This window comes from Mus caroli, unplaced genomic scaffold (genome assembly GCF_978045245.1).
Source record: "Mus caroli unplaced genomic scaffold, Mus_caroli_1 scaffold_2, whole genome shotgun sequence".
Lineage (NCBI taxonomy): Eukaryota > Metazoa > Chordata > Mammalia > Rodentia > Muridae > Mus > Mus caroli.
In genome coordinates, this window is record NW_028227257.1 from 10,606,405 (window position 1) to 10,628,938 (window position 22,534).

Genomic DNA, 22,534 nt, shown 5'->3' on the forward strand with positions numbered 1-22,534 from the left:
GACCGTGAGTTTAGTTTCTCCCTATGAGGACTGGAGTCTGAAATGAAATAGTAGTATTTAGAATAACTTTCTTTTGCTTGTTCCTAACAAGTGGTAGGAGAGGCTGTTCTGCAAGCACAAGGGTTCCCTGTACCCACATCAAAAGCTAGCACCTGCAACCCCAACATTGGGGGAGAGACCGATTGGCCAGATGGACGGTTGTTTATCTATTGAGAGACCCAGTCTCAAGACAAGATTGTCAAGGGTGATAAAGGACGACACTGGGCATCCTGTTCTGGCTCCACGTGCTCCTGAGTGTGCGTGAATAGTCACACACTAACATGTGTGCAAAACACATGCACACGCCACAGAGGGACCAGGTACATCTTCTCGTGAGTCAGAGGCGTCCTGTTTAACTTGGATTTTGAAAAGTCATAGGATCCCAGCATTTCACTTTGACCAGCTGCTCATTCCACAAGATGCCTTGACTGACTGTGTGAAGGAAGTGGGCAGGCAGCCTGAGAGCCTTTGAAGAGGGAGCTGATGGATCTCTCCGGAATGAGGAAGTAACCCCCGCAGTGGTCCAGAGTGCGGAAATGCAGGCTTGGGAAGGGAAGAGCAGAGCGTCACCTTAAAGAGGACACCCCACCCCACCCCACCCCTGCAGCTTAGCTGTCATCTCAAAACCTTCAGGGCTTCAAAGTGACTTCCTTTTCAGTTGAATTTGTAAAAGCTCCTAAGGTTCAAAACGTATCCGTTTCTGCCCGGCCTCAGTGGGGAAGAGCGGAGAGGGGCGTGGGATTGTTCCTTCGAGGGCCTGAGTTCAGATGCAAGCAGTGGTGCCAAGATGGGCCTGTTCCATGCACAAACGTGTAACTGCAGCCTTGAGGAGACGGGGATGGAGACACAGATGGACTGCTTGCTGGCTGGCCTAGCTCGGGTTCAGTGAAGGCCCAGTGTCGAGTAAATGAGGTAGAAAGTGGCAGAGCAGAACACCTGATGTCCTCCTCTGGCCTCTGACCATATGTGCACATGTGGGGATCACCACACACACATACCCACACACTCCTCAAAAGTTATCAGCTAGATCTAATCACACACAAAAAGAATCAGCTGACGTGAAAACTGGAGGGAAGGTGACAACCGTGGTTCCCGAACACAGGCCCTGCCTGGGGTTTCTTTCCCACAATTTTTAGTCATGGTCCTTGAAATCATGAACTCAGAAATAAGATTAGTAATTAACATAGGAGTAGGACTTTGAGCAGGTGTCAAGCAGGCTTGTAATCCCAGCAATGAACACTGAGGCAGGAGGATGGCTGCATGTTCCAAGACAGCCTGGGATAAATAGGGAGACTCTTATTGGAAGAGAGAGGAGAGGAAAACAGATAGGAAAAAAGGAAGAAAGGCAGGCAGACAGGCAGACAGACAGACAGACAGGCAGGCAGGCTAGAACTTTAAATAGGTGCTTTGTAAAATAGTACAACCTAGACACTAGATGTGGCTACACATACCCTTAAAGCTTTTTATTATTTTTATTTTATGTATACGAGTGTTTCTCCTGCACATGTCTGTGTACCAGAGTTTCTGGTACCCAAGGAGGCCAGAAGGTATCATCAGATCCCCTGGAACTGGAGTTACAGGTGGTTGTGAGTCATCAGTAGGTACTGGGTATTGAACCCAGGCCCTCTGGAGAAGTGGCCAGTGCTGTTAACTGCTGAGCCATCTCTCCAGCCCTGGTATACCCAGCATCACCTATCCACCCAGTCTAAGTGAACTGGCCTCTGGGAAACCAAAGGGAACATTTTTCTTGTCACTCGGGAGGAAGAGGCAGATAGGTCTCATGGAATCCAAGGTGAGCCTGGTCTAGGTCTAGACTGTGTGTTCCAGGCCAGCCAGGGCTAGAGAGTAAGAACCTGTCTTAATAAATAAAGAAACGCCTACTAATCAGCTCTTGCCCTATTGTTGGTGAAAAATATAATTTCCGTTTTGTTTTATTCTTTGTTGGAATCCTAGATGCAGGGAAAATGCAAATCGTGATGGTACTGAGAGACTGTTTGCATTGATATGGTTCCCAGAATTAAGACAGTTGGTCAGACTGTGTGTGGGAGATGACGTCAGGGTCACAGTCTCCTCTTCCATGCTGGGATGGAGGGACATCAACATGATCATGTTCTTGCCCTCTGTTCTGACACACTCACGTGGCGCTTGCGTTCCCTCGGGAGAAACCGGGACACTCCTGGGGAAGATCACGTATGCAGGCAGCCCAGGCTACACCAGCGCACACCTGGCAGCAGTACAGCTGCCCAGGAGAACAAAGAATACATTACCGTGCTTTCGTCCCATGATTATCCTACATCCCTCAAGTGGATGAACAGTGGCAATAATCTGAGAGATCCAGTGGGACATGGAGGCACTCGTCTTTAGTCCCAGCACTTGGGAGGCAGAGGCAGGCAGATTTCTGAGTTCGAGGCCAGCCTGGTCTACAGAGTGAGTTCCAGGACAGCCAGGGCTACACAGAGAAACCCTGTCTCGAAAAACCAAAAAGAAAAAAAGGAAAAGGGATTCCTCGGTCCTGTGAGATGGTTTGGCGGGTGATGGGCTGGCCCGTGGCCAAGTATAATGTGGTATCAAGTATCTCTGAGGTCACCCTCAGTGTACCCCTTTTCAAGTTTCTGAGAGGGAGTTTCTGTTCCCAGCTTCTTCTTGTCCCTGAGACAATCTGGGAGACACTAAACCAGAGCATATGTGTATGTTCAAATGTCTGCATGCAGGGCAGGGAGCAGGGGTTAGGGTCTAGTAGACACCCACTAACAACCTGACTTGGGTCCCTAGGACCCATGGTAGAAGGATAAAACTGACTTCCATAGGTTTTCCTCTGACCTACACACACACACACATACACACACCACTACATAAATTAATATGCAAAGAAAAGACAGGATGTCGTTTTTTAGACCTAGCTGGCCTAGGTTGGCCTTGAACTCAAGAAAAACTCTCCTCCTCTGGTGGGATTCACTAAAGGCGCCCCATACTCAACCTGAGAAACACGTAAAGGCTATGGAGAGACAGCTCAGCAGGTCAGAGCAGGTCCAATTCTTCCCCAGGCCCAGAGTTCAGTTCCCCGTACCGTCATCAGACAACTCAGGACTCCTTGTGACTCCAGCTCCAGGGGAACCAACGTCTCTAGCTTCTAGAGACACCTGCACTCAAATGCACACACGATGCACACACATACTCACACACACATACACACACACACACACACACACACACACACACAGGATTTAAAGTAAAACCCCCTTTAAACAACCTTTAAGTCATCCTGGATAGGCATGGCTGGCTGCACACAGGTACCAAAGAACACTTCTGTTAGAATAGCTCTCTGAGTGTAACCTTGTGACTTCACTCAGCATTACCTACAGATGCCTAAAGAGACTGACAACTGGGAGCCCAAAGGGAAGTTTAAGAAAGCCAGCCCAGGGGAGTGGGCAGGTGGGAGGGGGGAGTATCCTTAGAAGGGGGGGAGGGAAAGGGGGTCCTGGAGGGGAAACCCGGAAAAGGGATAACATTTGAAATGTAAAAAAGTAAAATATCCAATAAAAAATGCATCCTTTAAAAAAGAAAAGAAGAGAAAGGAAAGGAAAGGAAAAGAAAAGAAAGCCAACCCAGTTGGAGAGATGGCTCAGTGGTTAAGAGCACTGACTTGTTCTTCCAGAGGTCCTGAGTTCAATTCCCACAACCATCTGTAATGGGACCCCGATGCCCTCTTGTGTCTGAAGACAGCTATAGTGTGCTCATATACATAAATAAATAAGAAAGCAAGCCGCGCTTGTGCACACACACACACACACACACACATGACCTGGCCCTAGGTCTGCCCGGCTGCTAAGCACTCAGAACCTGTAAAGCCATATCTGCCTTAATTTAAAAATACAGAGTCTTGGGTCCCCACCGCAAGAACTCGCAGCTGAGCAGCCGCGTCTTTCTGAGCTGTAGTCACCATGTGACTCTCAGGTTTGGGCAGGCTTGGAGCGCAGCCCTGTTTAAGTAACTTCCCAATCTGAAAAAAAGTAAACACCTTGGGGGGACTAGATGGCTTTGCCGATCCTTGTTGGATGTCGTTCAGAAGGAGGGGGTCCCCCTCTGGTCTCCGCAAGGTCCCAGCTAGTCTGAGCACGAAAGATCAATTAGCCAAAAACCCCCGGGATGGGACCGCGCCTCAGTCACACATTGGGTGGGGCCTGTGCCCGGGCTGGCCCCAAAGGCCTCTCCTGTGTGGTCCTAGACCTTGAGTCCCCGGGCTGGAACGGAAGGCGGGATAAAAGAGTAAAGTCACAGGCCTCGCTTCCTGAATTCAGGACTTTCAGCTTCTACCTTTAAATTTGTGTGTATGTGTGTGTTGTCCCATTTGAGACTAGAAGACATCTTACAGGAATGAGTTCTCTCCCGCTGAGCCCTCTTGCCAGCCCAAACCTACTCCACCCCACCCCCCCCGCAACACCCCCCTCCCGACTGTAGGAAAAAGAGTGCACCAGGCAAACTGGAGACACCCTTGTTCTTAAATTGTGTACTCCGATGCGCAGGTGAGAGGACGCGCCACGATCCTCACCCAGGCCCTTCTCCACCATCGCCTACGCGTAAGAAAATCCCTGCCAGTTTTTGCGAGAAATATCCCAGTTACCGCGGTGGTCCGGGGCTGGACCAATTAAAAGAGAATGTAAAAGCTCTCCAGCCCGCGTGGCAGCGGCCGCGGCCTCACGTGGGAGCTCGTTAGAAATGCAGACGTTCGGGCCCCACCCCAGACTCACCGAGTCAGAATCTGCATTTTAACGAGCTCCCCAGCGACTCGGGGAGCACATTAAAGTGGGAAGAGGGCTGGCGCTTCTGCAATTTTAATGAGCAAACGAATCACCTGGGATCTCGTTAAAATGCAGACCGGGTTTCGCCGACCTGAGCGTGCGCGCGCATCACCTGGGGAGCTTGTTAAAATGCAGATTCTGCTGTGGCGGGGCCGGGGTGGAGCTGGAGCTCGTGCGTGGGAGCGGGGTTCCCGGGACCCCTGAGGTCCTGGCTGCCGCCCAAGCGGCTGTCAGGACGCTTGATAAATCGCCCTACCGGGCTGACGGGCGGCGGGGCCGGGACATGCGCGATTCGGCCCGCTGTGGGGGTGTGCCTCCAAAGTCGGGAAACGCGCGCTGCTCGGGAGGCCACTCTTGGGGACCCTCCGGGAGCCTCATCTTCGCGCCATGTCGCGGCGCAAGCAAGCCAAACCCCAGCACCTGCGCTCTCAGGAGCCTCCGCAGCTCGAGCGCGATGAGCCCGGCGAAGTGGTCCCGCGCGCAGCCCGGGAGCCCGGTGAGTAGCCCGTGGACACCAGGGACAGTAGCTCCGATGTCCCAGTTACTCTGGTGTACTCCCCACCCCGGAAATTTTGTAGGTGTCGGGTCTGGACAGGAAAAGGGGCGCATGTAATGGTGCTGGGAGCTTCTAGACCCCATCTTGGGATTTAGGTACAGCTTCTCTGATGTCCCCCCAACACCCCCCAGTCCCTAGACCTCCCCCAACGGGTGTCAGATCTAGGAAGAGGGAGGTTGGAGTGCGTGAAGTGCAAACCGCTTCCAATTCCAGCCCAAAGACCTGAGGACAGCTTCTCTAATGTCCCTAGCCCTGTACCCCCATAGGTGTCAGATGAGGGGGGTACGTGAAATGGTGAGCGAAGCTTCCAGCTCCAGTCCTGGGATTTGGAGACAGTTGCTCTGATGTCCCTGTCCTCGGACCCCCCATAAGTGTCAGATCTAGGGAGGGCGTGGGAGGGAGATCTGTACGATGGTATGCAAAGCTTCCAGCTCCAGTACTGAGCCGCAGACCTGGAAGGGTCAGCGGGTCTTTGTGAATTATGCGTGGTGTCAATTACACCTTGGGGAGGGGGCGCTGCTACTCTACAGGAAAGCGGGAAAGCGTTTAGAGGGGCCAGTTCGCCTCCCACACTTGGCAGAGGGATGCTTAGAGCCCGGAGGCTGTCTGCGGGGTGCGCGGAACCCACCTGGGCTCCTGCTTCCGCTGCGTTGCTGGCCAGGTGGACATGCTGGGGACACACTTGCGCTTTTACGAGTGATATCCAGGAAGGGACGAAGCAGGAGCCAAGGACAAGACATCAGCTCTTCATCCACCCTCTCACCCCCACCCCACTCCCAACCCCCCAAAAATCGGTTTGGGATGGGTTTCAAGTGCATTATCCACCTCAGAGAGGGAACCTTCCAGAGACCTGACGGATGCAGGAGGGGGTGAATGACCGGGAGAACAGAGTTGTGAGGCAGACGGTCAGGGCAGCTGCGAGGCGGAGGCCTGTCAGAAGTTGGGGTGCCTCTAGGAAGTTCGTGGAGCCATAGGGGAGGGGTAAGGGAACCACCACGTTTGGAACTAGAAAGCTCTCCCTTCCCGCCTCCGCCAACCCCCGTGGATCAGTTAGGAGCAGTGGGGTAACACCTCCCCCTTAGAGTACCTTAGGTCGAGTGCCGCCTTCCTACTGGCAGATCCCCCACTTCTGAAGAGCCCGGAGAAGGGGGAAACCTTTATATGTCTACACATTCCTCAGTCATCTTCAGGTACTTTCCCCCAGGAAGACTGGCCTTTCTAAGGCGCCTCCCTTTGATTTTCTTTCCCTTCAGACTTTGTAGATTCCTCCTGACCCCTCTTTCTGAGGCTAGGGGGTGGGAAGCCGGTTTTAAACGGACTTTACACCCTTCTCCACCCGTGGCTTCCCAGCAGGAGGGGGAGGGTGGGGTACTCTTTGCTTTCCTGGACTCAACTCATTTCCATATCCCCCATCCACATCTGGGCAGAGACCTCAGTGGGCTCCCGTGAGCAGATCTCCACTCTGAGAGTGGAGGGGCTTGGTTTGAGGGCTCTTCTAAATAGTTCATATTCTAAAACCTAGTAAGGGTGTTGTGGGGTCCACTTAAACCCAACATAATTCAAACACCAGGTCAAGGCAGATGACAAAAGTTAATTGTAATCAAGCCACTACTGATCAATCGGGGCCACAGAACAGACCGGGGAGCTGAATTACTACGAGCCCGAAGGGACGCTGTAGAACATGTTTAAAGAATAAAACCAGCTGGGCGTGGTGGCGCACGCCTTTAATCCCAGCACTCGGGAGGCAGAGGCAGGCGGATTTCTGAGTTCGAGGCCAGCCTGGTCTACAAAGTGAGTGCCAGGACAGCCAGGGCTACACAGAGAAACCCTGTCTCGAAAAAAAAAAAAAAAAAAAAAAAGAATAAAACCATAAAGAGAGGGGGAGCCGGGTGGGCTGTAGCACTGTCCAATCATGTTTTGACATAAGGGGTTGAGCACGGGAGTTTCCATCAATCAGGGCAGGAGTTGGTTCCTGGGCCTGGGAACATGAACTTAGTTTGACCCTGCCAGCAAGATGAAGAAGTTGTCCTTGAGATGGCTGGACCCAGACAACTGTCTCCTTACAAGTTGTCCCTGAGATGCCTGGACCCGGACAACTGTTTCTTTACAACAGAAGCTGTTCAGCTGTAGGGAAGTCCCCAGCTCCCCTAGGGCCTGGGACCTAGAATTTAGTCTCTCCCTATGATTAGTGGAGTCTGAAAATGAAACGATACTATTTAGAATAAGTTCTTTTGCTTGTTTCCAACAAGGGTACATAAGCCAGCCACCATAAAGTCCACACATCACAGGCTTAGCAAAAGCTGGGTGACTTAGAGGGACAGAAACAGAACACCGCAGGAAAGAATTCCAAATAACCCAGGGTAGAGACTTCAAAGTCTAGTGTGATAAGCAGAGGTCTATCCATCCCTGCAGACAGCACTGGGGGAGGCAGAGACAAGAGGATCCCGGGGCACACTGGCCAGGCTGTCTAGCTCACCCGGAGTGCTCCAGTTCCGTTAGAGACCCTGTCTCAAGGAAATAAGATGGAGAGTGACTACAGAAGAAACAGTCATCAATGTCTGGCTTCCACATGTGTACACACCTTCACACACATGAACATATGTGTACTTTATGCACACCTCCACACACATGAACACATGTGCACTGTGTATATACCTCCACACACATGAACACATGTGCACTGTGTACACACCTCCACACACATGAACACATGTGCACTGTGTGTATACCTCCACACACTGTGTATACACCTTCACATCCATGAACACATGTGTGCACTGTGTATACACCTCTATACACATGCACACATGTGCACTGTGTACACACCTCTACACACATGAACACCTATGTGCATGCACACAAAGCCATGTGGGTTCCCCACACTGTTCTGTATTCGGGAGAGTTATACCCAGTTATATGCAGGCCCACTAGTCAGGTTCTGCTCAGGGCCAGCCATGTTTCCCCTCCCTGCTTTAATTGTTTAAACCAAAATGGGGTACCATTCAGCTTGGAAGCATGTCACCATCCATCCCTAATTGAAAGCCCAACACAGGATGTCTCACCATCTCGGGTGGCTTTTGTGGCATGCTTGATTCAGGCGTCAGATAAGGCCCCATGTGTCAGGTCTCCGCTCATGGTACTCTCTGGTTTCGCTCTCCATCTCCCTTCCTTCAAGCCATTTGTTGAAATGTTTTATCCTGGAGAGCGCAATGCTTCAAGGGTGGCCTGGACCCACGGTTGAGCTGAAGCAAAGCATTGCTGGAGTAAAGCAAGCCTAAGCATTGCAGAACGGCTGTGTGGGCGGGCTCTGTGCATAAGGGCACGTGCTGCCGAGCCTTAGGGTCCTGGTTCAACCCCCAGAGTCCACATGGTAGAAGGAGAGAAGCGACTCCCACAGGTTATCTTCTGACTTATCCATGAACCCCACATAGGCACACACACAAAATAAATGTGAAAGAATAATAATCACAAAGCAGTTCACTGCCTTCACTGCCCTGTTGTACCTTGTAAGAACTCTTAGGCTGTCCTAGAATGTCAGGGTTAAATGTGCCCTACTACTGCCCAGCTGGGAAGTTTTTTTACACTACATCTGTAGGAGAGGCAGAGACAGGCAGATCTCTGTGAGTTCGAGGTCAGTCTTATCTACAGAGAAGAAGAAGAAGAAGAAGAAGAAGAAGAAGAAGAAGAAGAAGAAGAAGAAGAAGAAGAAGAAGAAGAAGAAGAGGAGGAGGAGGAGGAGGAGGAGGAGGAGGAGGAGGAGGAGGAGGAGGAGGAGGAGGAGGGAAGAAGAGGGAAGAAGAGGGAAGAAGAAGAAGAAGAAGAAGAAGAAGAAGAAGAAGAAGAAGAAGAAGAAGAAGAAGAAGAAAACCTACATCTTTAGCAGCTAGAAAGATGGTGTTGGCAGTTGGGAGCACTTGCTGTTCTTGCAGGGCACCTGGGTTCTGTTCCTAAGACCCACACAGAGGCTCACAACTGTTTGTGAGTCCAGTTCCAGGAGACCTGCAGTCCTCTTCTGGCCTGGCAGCTCTGCACGCACTCGGTACATGTGTGCATGTAAGCTAAATACTCATACACATAAAAGCAAGCATACCTTTTACAAAATCAAAGGGAAAGAAAGCTAGTACATCTTTGAGAATTGGTGGAGCATGGCTGGAGTCCTAGTACCTGGGAATCAGAGGCAGGAGGATCACTACAATTTCCAGACCACAGTTAATCTAGGCTGGTTGGCTCTGGCTTGATGTTTGAGAAATGCCCTGCTGACTAGTTAGTACTCTAGATGTATTGTTACATTGTTCTTTTTGTCTGTTTGTTCTTGGAAACGGATTTTTGGTTTTGTTTGGGGGTTTTTTGGTTTAGTTTTTCCTTCTGTTTTGTTTTGCTTTTGTTTTGTTTTGTTTTGATACAGGGTTTCTCTGTGTAGCCCTAACTGTCCTGGAACTCACTCTGTAGACCAGGCTGGATTTGCCTGCCTCTGCCTCCCTGAGTGCTGAGATTGAAGGTGTGCAGCACCACCGCCAGGCAGCAATGGTTCTTATGTAGCCAAGGCTAGCCTTGGATTCACTATGTAGCCAAGGATGTTCTTATGTAGCCAAGGCTGTTCTTGAACTGCTAATCTAGCCTCTGCTTCCCAAGCACTGGAGTCAGGTGCCTGCACCACCAGGACTTCCAGCATGTTAGGCAAGCACCCTACAACTGAGTCCCAGCACTAGCTCTGGCTTTGGGGATTCATTTTATGTTTATATGTATATGTGTATATGTATAGCTGTGTGTCTGTGTATGAGCACGGGGGTCCAGGTGTCTGCGGAGGCCGGAGGATTCATCAGATTTCTTCATGCAGGACAGGCTATTGTAAGCAGCTGGACCTGGGTGCTGGGACCCCAGCTCCAGTCCTCCAGAGGCTCATCTAGAACTGTCTCTCCAGCCCCTGGTTTTCTTATTTTAAAGTACATTCTGGGAAACTGGCAACAGATGAAAGCAGCTCAAAGCTCCTCTCAGGCTCACCGTGACAGCTGTCGCTCGGCAATCAAGCCAAACTTCCTGTCTCCATTTCAGCCTCTGCGCTCGAAAGCGATGTTCAGAAACCGGCGGGCCTCCCTGCTGAAGAGATTGATGCCCAGCAGGCCCCTGCAGTTGCTCTGTCCTCGGAAGCAAAGGAGAGAACGGCCACCCTTGGAGAAAGGACTTTTAACTGCCGCTATCCAGGTAAAGGGTCAAACATGGTGGAAGGAGCCCAACTGTGGCTGGGACAGTGCAGGGAGTCTCCACACCTGCATTGTATTACCCTCCAAGGTACTCACAGGATTGACGCATGTCCTCTTGGGGGTGGGTTCCGTGAGACCCACTGCCGTGAGCACTGGCAGAGCTCCTCGGGAGACTATAATTAAGTTTGTACCTGGTCCTTAACTTAGGGTGTAATCAGGCCTCCATCAAAACATTTTAAGTTGAAACATCTAGAATCTCTGCACTCAGGAGGCAGTGGCTGGAGGATTGCTGCAAGTTTGACAACAGTCTGGTGAGGTAGTGGGTTCCAGTCTTGCCAGATGCTGTAAAGAAAGAGACAAGGCAAGCGTGAGGGCCAGGGATGTGTTCCAGAGGCACAGTGTCGCTGAGGATGCGAAGGTTCTGGGTTTCATCCCTAGCACCACCAGGCAGAAGAAAAATGAGAGATGCACCTGATACTCTCGCCCACCAAACCTCCAAGCCACGGACAGGACACCAGCGTTAGACTGCAGCTGATCAAAGCCACCTCACGCAAAGTCTGTTTCCTGATTAAAGTGTTGGCGGGTGCTGTCCTCAGCTGTCATATGTTGACAGTGGGAAATGGAGGCATGGGTGGGCTTCCACTAGAGGTAACCATGGCGACTCTGGGGCTGGGCCGTTAAGAACGAGCTTTTCTTCTCTTCTAGGTTGTCATTTCAAAACCGTTCATGGCATGAAAGATTTGGACCGCCATCTAAGAATCCACACAGGTATGTGTCCATTCAGAAAGAGAGAGAGAGAGAGAGAGAGAGAGAGAGAGAGTCTTTTTGCCTACTAGCTTCTAGTTTAGTGGGTGGAGTGGGCTTGGAGGAGGAAGGCAAGGGGATGTGAGGTGCCCTTGATAGAGCTCTGGATGCAGCCATGCTACTTCTTCAGGACACCCCTGAAGACAGTTACAGAGCATCAAAGAGAGTTGCTAAAACAGAGGGTCTGGGTCTGACTTACTGGAGTGCCCAACATTTTGGCATAGTGGCAGAGTATTTATTATCTATAAATTTCACACTCCAGAATCAAAGACTCAAATTACCAGGGTGTGGGGGAGGGGCATCTCAGAATGTTTTGTCTGGGCCAAGTTCATAGCTCTCTCCTGCTGTAGGGTAATGGGCCCTGGGATGGACCCACCCCCCCACCCCTGTCTCTGAAACAGACTCAGTTAACTTCAGCCCAAGCCCTCCCAGCCACTGCCACACTCCTTTGTCCGATTATCTTCTGGCTGATGCAGCTCTAGGGTGGTGGAGCTGAGGGCAAAGAGGGGTGCCCCCCAAATCCCTAAACAGCTACTACCTGAATTGGTTCATTTACTGCTAATGGAACCAAGTTGAGTGAGCAGGCTCTAGGTTAAAAGCTTCCAGAGTTTGGCCAGACAGTTTTTTTTTTTTTTCTTAAGCCTTTAAATATCGTAAAGCTTTGGAAAGAAAGTCTCCACAGTTATCACAACAAAGCTCAGGACACTCCCTTAGCAAAGCAACGGAGATCCTTACCATGAGGACGAGTTGACAGATAAGCAAGCCTCAGGAATCCGGGCCTGGGGAGGAGGGATTGTGATAAACATAAGGATGGATTCTAAGGATGGATGCAGAGTAGTGGAGCCTCTGTATAAAGGAAGGGCTCTCTATTTGCAGAGAGACAAAGCTCAAAATTAAGGCCTAAGGCTGGCTCCTCAGAATAGGGAAAGGTCACCAGGTTGTTAGACAACATCCTCTCCAGCCTTCAGGGTGGACATTTCTTTCTTAGAAGAAAAAAAAAAAAAAAAGGCCTGTATGTACACCTGCAGGTCAGAAGAGGGCACTAGCTCCTATTACAGATGGTTGTGAGCCACCATGTGGTTGCTGGGAATTGAACTCTGAACCTCTGGAAGAACAGTCCTTAACCACTGAGCCATCTCTCCAGCCCCAGTTCTGCTCTTTCTATCGCTTTCTGGAAGCTGTGCTTCCTACATTAAATACAACCTGATTGTCTCCTGTATAGTTTTAGAGGCTCGGCCATCTCTGGGACCAAGGCAGTTGGTCTCAATCTGTGAATTCCTTCAGTGGAAAATAAGATACCTACAGCATCCCTCCCTCTGCCTGAAGCTCAGGAGCATGCCCCTTCTGATTTCATGAAATGAGCAGATTTAATCATGTTGCCCTGGCATCTGGAGGGGCACAGCCTGGCTCCAGAGACTGTCGTGGGTCACTGGCCAGCTTACCTATGGAGCTACAGCATGGCGATCATAGAGCCTCTGGACCTGTGTTAGTTTCTACTGCTGATGGGCAGGGCGGCAGGGTGCCATAGGAGGGCAAAGCATGAAGGAATGTCAGCTTTCTCCTCCTAATGAGGAAGATTGTACCTCACCCCAGCAGATGAGGCAGCCGGGCATCCCTGGAAACATGCAGGGGTCAGGACGTGGGGACACTAACAACTCAAAGCCAGTAAGTGTAGCCAGGGTAGCTGGAGCACTCGTTAGGAGCTGGGGGTGTGCTGCTGCCATCTAGTGGGCAGAAGGAAACTACACCCCCAAATCGGTTGGCCCTGCGTGTCCATTGCACCAAGGGTGACCTCGAGAAGTGGACTTTCTGACGGTGTTTACCTGCTTGATACAAGCATGCTGGGAATCCAGGAAGCTGGAAAAGCCAGACCCGCCCTTGAGGTAAGAAGACAGGGCTGCTTCCTAGAGTTCACGGCATCTGGTTTGCCTCTTGGCATCTCTTAACTGACAGGATGTAGGAGGGGACAGGGCATGCTGGTGGACTCCTGTAGCCCAGCACTCAGAAACTGAAGTAAGAGACTCAAGAGCTCAAGGCTTCAGTTTGGTGGTGGCACACGACTTTCATCCCAGCACTTGGTTGGATCTCTGAGTTCAAGGCCCCCCTAGTCTACAGAGGACAGCCAGGGCTACACAAAGAGCTCTGTCTTTTAGAGAGAGAGAGAGAGAGAATATGTTAGTTCAAGGCCTCACCTACAATAAGAATTTGAGCTGTTTGATGATGTCCCACAACTTTCATCCCAGCACTTGGTAGGCAGAGGCAGGTGGATCTCTATAAGTTCAAGGCCAGCCTGGTCTATAGAACGAGTTTCAGGACAGCCAAGACTATACAGAGAAACCTTGTCTTGAAAAACAAAACCAAAGGAATTTGAGGACAGCCTGCTCTATGTGAGACCCTGCAGTGGGGAATAGAGAGGGCTTAACAAATAAAGTCAGTTGCCACCAAGCTGACCATCCGGTGGTAGGAGAGAACCACAGATTGTCCCTTAACCTCCACACACACACCATCACACACACACATACACACACACGAGAGGGGTCGGTGAGAATAAATGAATGTCATTTTTAAAAATAAGAAAAAGCTAGGATGTCCTGGGGAGCTTACAGAATCCCTCCCTCAGGGGACCCGGGCAATGGTGGCCGAACGCTAGAATGCCAAGTAGCTGTGAGACCCTTGTTGAGGACTCGTCTGCACTTGAACGCTGAAGGCTCTGTATCCGTTAGTTTTCTGAAGCTATGATAATTCATGACCAAGGTAACTTATAGAAAGAAGGGTCCGTGGGGGCTTACGATTTCAGAGGAATAAGAAGTCTGTCCTGGCAGGAAAGCCTGGCAGCCAGCAGCAGACATGGTGGCTGGAGCAGGAAGCTGAGGATTCTCGGCCCGAGCACGAAGCAGGGAGCACACTGCGGAATAGCGCGTAAGGGCTTTAGTCTCGCAGGGCTTTAGTCTCAAACCAGCCGCCAGTGAGCTCTCCTCCAGCAAGGCTGCACCACCTAACCCCGCCCCCCAAACACCAACGCCAACCCAAGACCAAGTGTTCTCCACCACAAACCACCACAGCCTCCAACAAGCTGATGTCCTCTTGTGCTTTCTACACTAGAAATTAAAGCTGAAACATTAACTACTCATTTTATAATAACCACAGACCCATCAACTTAATATGACAGCTTACTGAGCAGTAACTATCTAACGACGCAAAACCTGATTAGAAACGTAGCCCACGCCTTGGAGCGCCCCCTGCTGGAGAGGACTGGTCAGCAGGTTCCTATACCTACGTCTGCATGTGTGTCTTCTTGCTTGGGACTGACACTCCGGCCACTGGTGTGGTTGGAAATGAGAGCTCCCGACCATTTTACATGATCAGAGCCCACACTCTTTTTTTTTTTAAGATTTATTTATTTATTCTATGTGTATAAGTACACTGTAGCTGTCTTCAGACACACCAGAAGAGGGCATCAGATCACATTGCAGATGGCTGTGGGGAATTGAACTCAGGACCTTTGGAATAGCAGTCAGCGCTCTTAACCACTGAGCCATCTTTCCAACCTAAGCCCAGAGTCTTTTTTTGTTTGTTTGTTTGGTCTTGGTTTTTGGTTTTTCGAGACAGGGTTTCTCTGTATAGCCATGGCTGTCCTAGAACTCACTTTGTAGACGAGGCTGGCCTTGAACTCAGAAATCTGCCTGTATCTGCCTCCCAAGTGTTAGGATTAAAGGCGTGCGCCACCACCACCCAGCGAGCCCAGAGTCTTGTGTATACTAGGCGAGTACTCTACCCCAGAGCTACACAACCAGCCATGACCATGATTCTCTTTCCTTTTCTTTTTTGAATCCATATTGCTTCTCAGAGCAGCTTTAAGTGCACAGAAATTGAACCAAAAGCAACTCCCAAATATTCCTAGGCCCTACTTCCCACAACGTCTCCTGCTCAGGACATCCCAAATGAAAGGTCCCTGTTGTCACAGGCAAGTCTGCATGGGCACAGCATCATGGCCCGAATTCCTTAGTGAACATGTTGTAGAATATCTGATCACACTATGAATGCTAAGATTGTATTATTTACTGAAAATACCTGATGCTGTTGTTACTTGATGTGTGGCTCAGCCCTCAGCACACACATTTGATTCCAAACAACGAAGGTAAAGTTAGTTCGTAGAAGGAAGCAACCATGTTTGAAAATAATGTCCAATTGAGTTGTGGACAAAGTGATAGATCAGAGAAGGCTTTGGGAGCGTGGGCCCTGCCCAGTTCTCAGGAGGAAAGAGAGGATAGAGCGGTGCTGGCCAAGGAGAAGGACGAAGACTGACCGGGACATTGTACAGAGACAGGGAGAAGACAGAACAAGCTAGGCACAGGTGAAGGGAGAAGATTAGAACAGATTGCTAGAGTTAGTGTGAGGCCAAGCAGAACAAACAGTTCAGGAGAGGCCAAGAGAAGCCAGATTGAATCAGTGAGCTTGGAGAAGAGTTTGAGCCAGCACAGCTGAGTTGATCCAGCCAAGTCAGAGTTCAGAAAGAACTAGAAAGGGTGTGCTTACTCAGCAGCAAGTCTCAGAGGCCGAAGACATGCTGGGCCTGGATTAGATTGTACAAAGGCTAAAAGCTTCCAGGACTGGGCCTAGGTTGTCAGACAGAGGCAGAAAGCCTGCAAGAGGATTCTAACTACAGGAGAATAAAAGTTATACTTTACGATAACATGGCCTCTGGGTAGTGCATTTTCATGTTTTTGAGACAGGGCATCATGTGTCCCAAGCTAGCTTCCAGCTAACTGTGTAGTGAAGAGTGACCTTGGACACTTGATTGTTGTCTCTTTCTCCCACAGGCTAGATTCACAGGCATCTACAATCATGTCTGACTTTAATAGCATTATTATTATTATTACCAAAAAGAGCTAATGAGGTGACTTAGTAGATAAGATTCTTGGTGAACAAGGCTGCCAATCTGTTTGATCTGTGGAACCCATAGTGGATTGAGAGAAATGACCTCCAAAAGTTATCCTCTTGACCCCACACCACTCCTGTGTCATAGTGCGCTCTCTCTCTCTATCTCTCTCTCTCTCTCTCTCTCTCTGTGTGTGTGTGTGTGTGTGTGGTGTGTGTCTAATAAAATAAAAGTTCAAAGGTAAGCAACTCCAATCCATACAGGATATAAAGGCTGGGTATTGTGGTGATGCACACTTTTAATCCCAGCACTTGGGAGACAGGCAGGTAGATGCGGACCTATGAGTTCAAGGCCAGCCTGGTCTACATAGAAAGTTCCACAACAGCCAAGATATACAGTAAGACCCTGTCAGGAAGGAAGGAAGGAAGGAAGAAAGGAAGAAAAGAAAGGAAGAAAAGAAAGGAAGAAAAGAAAGGAAGAAAAGAAAGGAAGAAAAGAAAGGAAGGAAGGAAGGAAGGAAGGAAGGAAGGAAGGAAGGAAGGAAGGAAGGAAGGAAGGGCATAAAGGCTCCTGGTACTCAGGAAGAAGGAAGCAGAAGGGTCAGCCCCAAGTTCAAGGTCAACATAGGCTACCTGAGGCCCAGGATAGAGATTGGGAGTTGCAAAAGGTCACTCTCTAAGTACTTCCTCATCCAGGGGCCAGAAGCCTGTCCCCTACACTTGTCACTTCTTACCTTGAGTCCTTCTGCAACCATTTCTTTTGTTCTAAATGGGATTTAGCCTCTCATTTGTGCATAATCGGTCTCTCAGGATTCCTTAATGTGGAAGCCATCAATGCACAGCTCTCTCTCTCTCTTGTTCCCCACTCTGGCTTTTGGTTTTCTTCTCGGTGTGGTACTGGACAGAGGAGGAGGCAGGCCCATCTGCTCACACTATCACCAGTGATGGTCAACTTGACAGAATCTAGAGTCGACCAGGAGACAGGCCTCTGGGTGCATCTTTGGAGCATTGTCTTGATGGAGCTAACCCAGGTGGGAGGGCATGCCCACTGTGGGAGGCACTATTCCCTAGATGGGATCCTGGACTGGTTCAATAGAGAAAAGGGCTGAGCAGCAGCAGGCATCCATTCCTCTGTTTCCTGATTGTGGATGCAATGCAATCAGTCACTTCAAGCTACTTCCCCATTGTCATAGACTAAAAGCTTGAACTGTGAGCCGAAAAAGGGAAAAGAAAAAGAAACCAAGACATCACCCTGACCAAGACACCCTGTAACCTTGACTGCTTTTGTGTTTGAAGGCGACAAGCCACACAAGTGTGAGTTCTGTGATAAGTGCTTCAGCCGGAAGGACAACCTGACCATGCACATGCGCTGCCACACGAGCGTGAAGCCACACAAGTGCCACCTGTGCGACTACGCGGCCGTGGACAGCAGCAGCCTCAAGAAGCACCTACGCATCCACTCGGACGAGCGGCCATACAAGTGCCAACTCTGTCCCTACGCCAGCCGCAACTCCAGCCAGCTCACCGTGCACCTGCGCTCGCACACGGGTAAGTCCCTCGCCCAGGAGCCCCCTGCCTTAACTATCCTACTTATTCTCCTATACTTCCTGAAGTCACAAGCAACCGCCATGAGTTGCTGGTAGAAATAAAGTAATTTGTATAGTCTGACCCAATGTGGTTTGTTTGGGTCTTCTTTTGCCAGAATGACAGTTTTCAGTAGAACAGTGTGACGTCTGTGATCTAAGTGATCACCGTGTAGAGTACCGGTGGGGGTGGGTCAAAGTGTGCATCTCAAATAAAAGTGACCGCCCAACTAGATGTCTGTAGTGTTTTCGCTTACTCTCCACTCTCCTGGCTTCATTCAGGAACATAACAAGAGTCAGCTGGATGTGGTTGCAAACCACACACATCTTGCTCTGGAAGGTTCCCCTTCCCTTCTTTGTGGGACTCCACAAAACTAATGTTATCTGGGTAAAAACAACCCATTATCCTACGCACACACTGGTTCACACCCAAACAGGGAGAGTGTTGAGGCATTCCCAATGAGATACAAGCATTTCAAAAAGCTCATAGAGGACAGCAAGCCAGTGAAAACGTGCTGGCATTTCTAACTTAGCTGAATTAGTAGAGAAATTACTTAACATACATGAAGCCATGGGTCCCATCCCCAGTGCCACATAAATCACACCTGTAGTCCCAGCACATGGGAGCTAAAAGCTGTGGAGATCAGAAGTGAAGATCAAGGCCAGGCTGGGATCCATGAGACCCTGTGTCACAAAGTGCTTGACTTTGAACATATAATTCTATAGCCAGCAAAACTATCCCATGGGCAAGAGTGAGGGAGTAGGTCTGATCTCAAGTCTTTGAGTAAAGAAAGCTATAGTCAAGCTGTATTCAGCGGACAGAAGGAGCTAGCCACGGTCCTGGGAGCCAGCCTTCCCTGCAGACATCTCAGTACCCTGAGAACTGTGGACTTGGACCTGGGGTACAGATATCTAGGGCCTCACTGAGCTCAGGGGAGAAGCCAGTACCCAGTGCCTAGGCTGCACAGCCTGCTCAGTTCCAGGTAAAGCCATGCATCCGTGTGTCTCCTGCTTAGGGCACTCACCTCCTCCCAGGTACATCAGCCAAGGACTCTGACCCACTCGGTTAAGTGCCATGAAATATGCTGTGTGGAGCCACAGATCCTGGAAAGTCAGAGAGGAGCTGGGAATTAGAGGAGTTTGCCTTCGAACTGATGTCTCCTGCCCGCAGAGATGCAAGTAGGATTCGTGAAGAGACAGTGAAAAGAAGAGGTGTGAATAAGAACCGAGTTGCTAGGGATTGGAGAACACGGGGCCAGGAAGGCCCTCTACACTAGTGATTCTCAGCCTTCCTGACCTGCGTGCCCCCCTTTATACAGTCCTTCACATTGTGGCCACCCCCAGCCATAAAGTATTACCATTGCTACTTCATAACTGTAACTTTGCTACTGTTATGGATCGCAATGTAGAGATTTGTGTTTTCTGATGGTCTTACTCAACCCCCCGTGAAAGGGTCATTTGACCTCCAAAGGGGTCATGACCCGCTGCTCTAAATCAGCAAGGTCAGTGTACACACAACTCATGGAGATGAGGCAGAGAGTAGCGTGCTGGGGGCTTGACCTGCACAGGGTCTGCATGAGATGGAGTCCTAGAGACGGAAGGAGAGGTGACTCACACCCCTGGCCCTAACCCAGGAGCTGTCGCCTATTGATAACCACTTGCAAATGGAGACTTAGTTTTCTCCAAGGGAGTCCCCTGGGAACACAGGCTACTCTTAAGGGCAGGCTGGGTGCCCACAAGGGGAAGCCAACAGAAAACAAAGTCAGCAGTTTCTTTGGAGGGTCCTTGTCTCATAATGGCATATTATTTTAAAAGAATTATTTAATTATTCTCTGTATGTGAGTACACTGTCGCTGTCTTCAGACACACCAGATGAGGATGTCGGATCCCATTCCAGATGGTTGTGAGCCACCATGCGGTTGCTGGGAATTAAATTCAGGACCTCTGGAAGAGCAGTCAGTGCTATTAACCCCTGAGCCATCTCTCCAGCTTTCATATTTTCTTTATCTTACTGTTTTTTATTGTTTTTGTTTTATTTTATAGTTTTTTTCTCTTTTTGTTCTGTAGGTCCTTTACACACACACATAGATAGATAGATAGATAGATAGATAGATAGATAGATAGATAGACATAAACATAGATATAGATGTAGATATAGATATAAAGTATATATATGAAATAGCTTCCAGTTTAGTGTTTGTGTGGATTCCTCAGTGAGTGAGCCATGGGCCTCTGTTCCTCAGACCTTCTCCTAGGCTCTTTTTCTTCTGCTTGTTTTGTCGTGTTCCAGTGTATTGCTTTTTTGTTCATCTTATTATATTTACTTGTATTATTATTATTATTAATTATTGTCATCACCATCATCCCTTAGAGCCTGTTTGTTCTCTAGTAGGAAGTGGAGGAGGGGTAGACCTTGGTGGAATGAAGGGCGTGGTGTGTCTGCAGGGGTGAAGGGAGGAGAGCTGTAATCAGGTTATAATTTGGGGTGGGGGGAAAGGGTCTATTTTCAATGAGATGGGGAGGAAGAAATAGAGTTGTTAGTTATTTAACAAAACTTCCCAAATTTTGAAAAAAAAATAAATGGGCTAGAGGATAAAAAAAAAACCCAGAAATTAAAATTATTATTTTTGAATAGTTGAGGAAGAAAATTAAGTGATAAAGAAAGAATCTTGGAAGGCAGTCCGTGGTGGTCCACACTTTTAATCCCAGCATTCAGGAGGCAGAAGTGGGCAGATCTTTGAGTTCAAGGTCAGCCTGGTCTATAATAAGAGTCAGGACAGCCAGGGCTACACAGAGAAACCCTGTCAAAAACCAAAAAAAGAAGAAAGGAGGGGGAAGAGGGAGGAGGAAGAAGAGGGGAGGAAGGAATGAAGGAAAGGAAGAAAGGACCTTGCCCTCTTCCGGTGTGTCTGAAAATAGCTCCCGTGCACTTGTGTAAATAAAATAAATCTTTTTAACAAAAAGGAGAAGAGTCTCCTTGAAGAAGCAAGCTACGGTGCCCCCAGGGGAGCACACAGGAAGAGAATCTTTCATCTGACAATAGTAACCCCATGCGCGGTGGCCTGTGGGGTGCCCGTAGTCTTAGGTCAGCGAATGACTCTAGTGGTTGCACGGTGGCCTGTGGGGTGCCCGTAGTCTTAGGTCAGCGAATGACTCTAGTGGTTGCACGGTGGCCTGTGGGGTGCCCGTAGTCTTAGGTCAGCGAATGACTCTAGTGGTTGCGCGGTGGCCTGTGGGGTGCCCGTAGTCTTAGGTCAGCGAATGACTCTAGTGGTTGCGCATATTTGGTCCTAACCTAAATCATTAATACTTTAATTCAAAAATGGAAATATGATAACAAACCAGGGCAAATCAAATCACAGACAGAGTGGAAATCTTGTGCCTTTTAAAATATGTGTATGCATATGCTTGTGTGTGTGTGTGTGTGTATGTGTGTATTTACTCATGAGTCAGGATGAGGCTAGAGGGGAGTAACTGGGTGTCTCCCTCACTGCTCCCCACCAATGTTTTTATTTTATTATTTTTCTTTTGAGACTGTGTCTCCCACTAAAGTTAGCACTTGCCAATCAGCTGCCATGGAAAGGGGGGGGCGCTCACGGTTCTGCTCCCAGCACTGGGATCCTGGGTGCATTCCCTCACAGTCAGCCTTTTACCATGGAGCCAGAGATGCAGACTCAGGTCCTCCAGGTACATCACCCACTGAGCCATCTCCCTACGCTGGTTTTTTGTGATCTCCTGAGTGCTGGGATCACAGACATGAGCCACCATGCCTGGTAAGAATGAAACAAACGTGCCAGGCCATGGTGACATTCACCTTTAATTCCAGCATTTAGGAGGCAGAGGCAGGAGGAGCTTTGAGTTTAAGGCAAGCCTGGTCTAAATAGTGAGTTCAGTAACAGCCAGAGCTATACAGTGAGACCCTGGGAGGGAGCCGGGAGGGGAAGAACAATGAAAATGTACTTGAACTTACGTGTATAAATAAAGAGACTCCTGGCAATTGGAGAGCTAGTGGGAAGAGAAGGGATATTCAAAAGAAGCCCTCACTCTGGTGTGGGCTGCTGTTTGCCTTAGATGGCAATGCTGGAAAATCAGGCCGTTGCCATGGGTACACAGCTGCTAGGTAGGGCGAGCAAAGATGACTTACAAACTTTTCGCCAGCCAATAATGACTATAAAATCGCCACCTCCAAAGTTACCAAAACCTCTGCGAGGCCTTCAGAGAAAAGACTGAAAACTGAGCCACCATAGAAAGCTGTGACTCTTCACTGTCCCCAGTGCACGGTGCCGCCTCTGTATGTTAACTTTAGAGATAACTTCCATTCTGAGCCAGGCAGAGCGGTGTTTGTTCAGAACTTAGGAGGCAGAAGCAGGTGGATCTCTGTGAGTTCCAGGCCACCCAGGCCTACATAGTGAGTTTTGGACAGCCAGAGCTACATAGTGAGACCTTGTCTCTGGGAGACAAACAAGATTCAAAAGAGTCAGTGTGCACTTAGAAAATTGAAAAGGTTATTAAGACATGCTGAACAACTGTTGCACACTAAACACAATTGTAACCATCCCTGTAAGCATTTCTAGTTACTGTTTTTTGTTTTGTTTTTGTTTTGTTTTTGTTTTTGTTTTCCGAGACAGGGTTTCTCTGTATAGCCCTGGCTGTCCTGGAACTCACTCTGTAGAC

At 49.3% G+C, this 22,534-nt stretch overlaps 1 protein-coding gene across 2 annotated transcripts in view; it reads left to right on the forward strand.

The window, feature by feature from the left end:
- Positions 1-22,534, forward strand: part of Zfp64 (ZFP64 zinc finger protein) — a 62,959-nt gene that overhangs the window by 38,618 nt on the left and 1,807 nt on the right. The window contains exons 1-4 of one of the 2 annotated variants that reach the window (XM_021150680.3): positions 4,957-5,334; positions 10,447-10,596; positions 11,301-11,363; positions 17,574-17,825. In XM_021150680.3, coding sequence (XP_021006339.1) covers positions 5,226-5,334; positions 10,447-10,596; positions 11,301-11,363; positions 17,574-17,825 — 574 coding nt within the window. In that variant the 5' untranslated portion in view covers positions 4,957-5,225. Of the gene's footprint in view, positions 1-4,956; positions 5,335-10,446; positions 10,597-11,300; positions 11,364-17,573; positions 17,826-22,534 lie in introns of those variants that run through there. The other variant, XM_021150670.3, reaches the window with a different exon arrangement.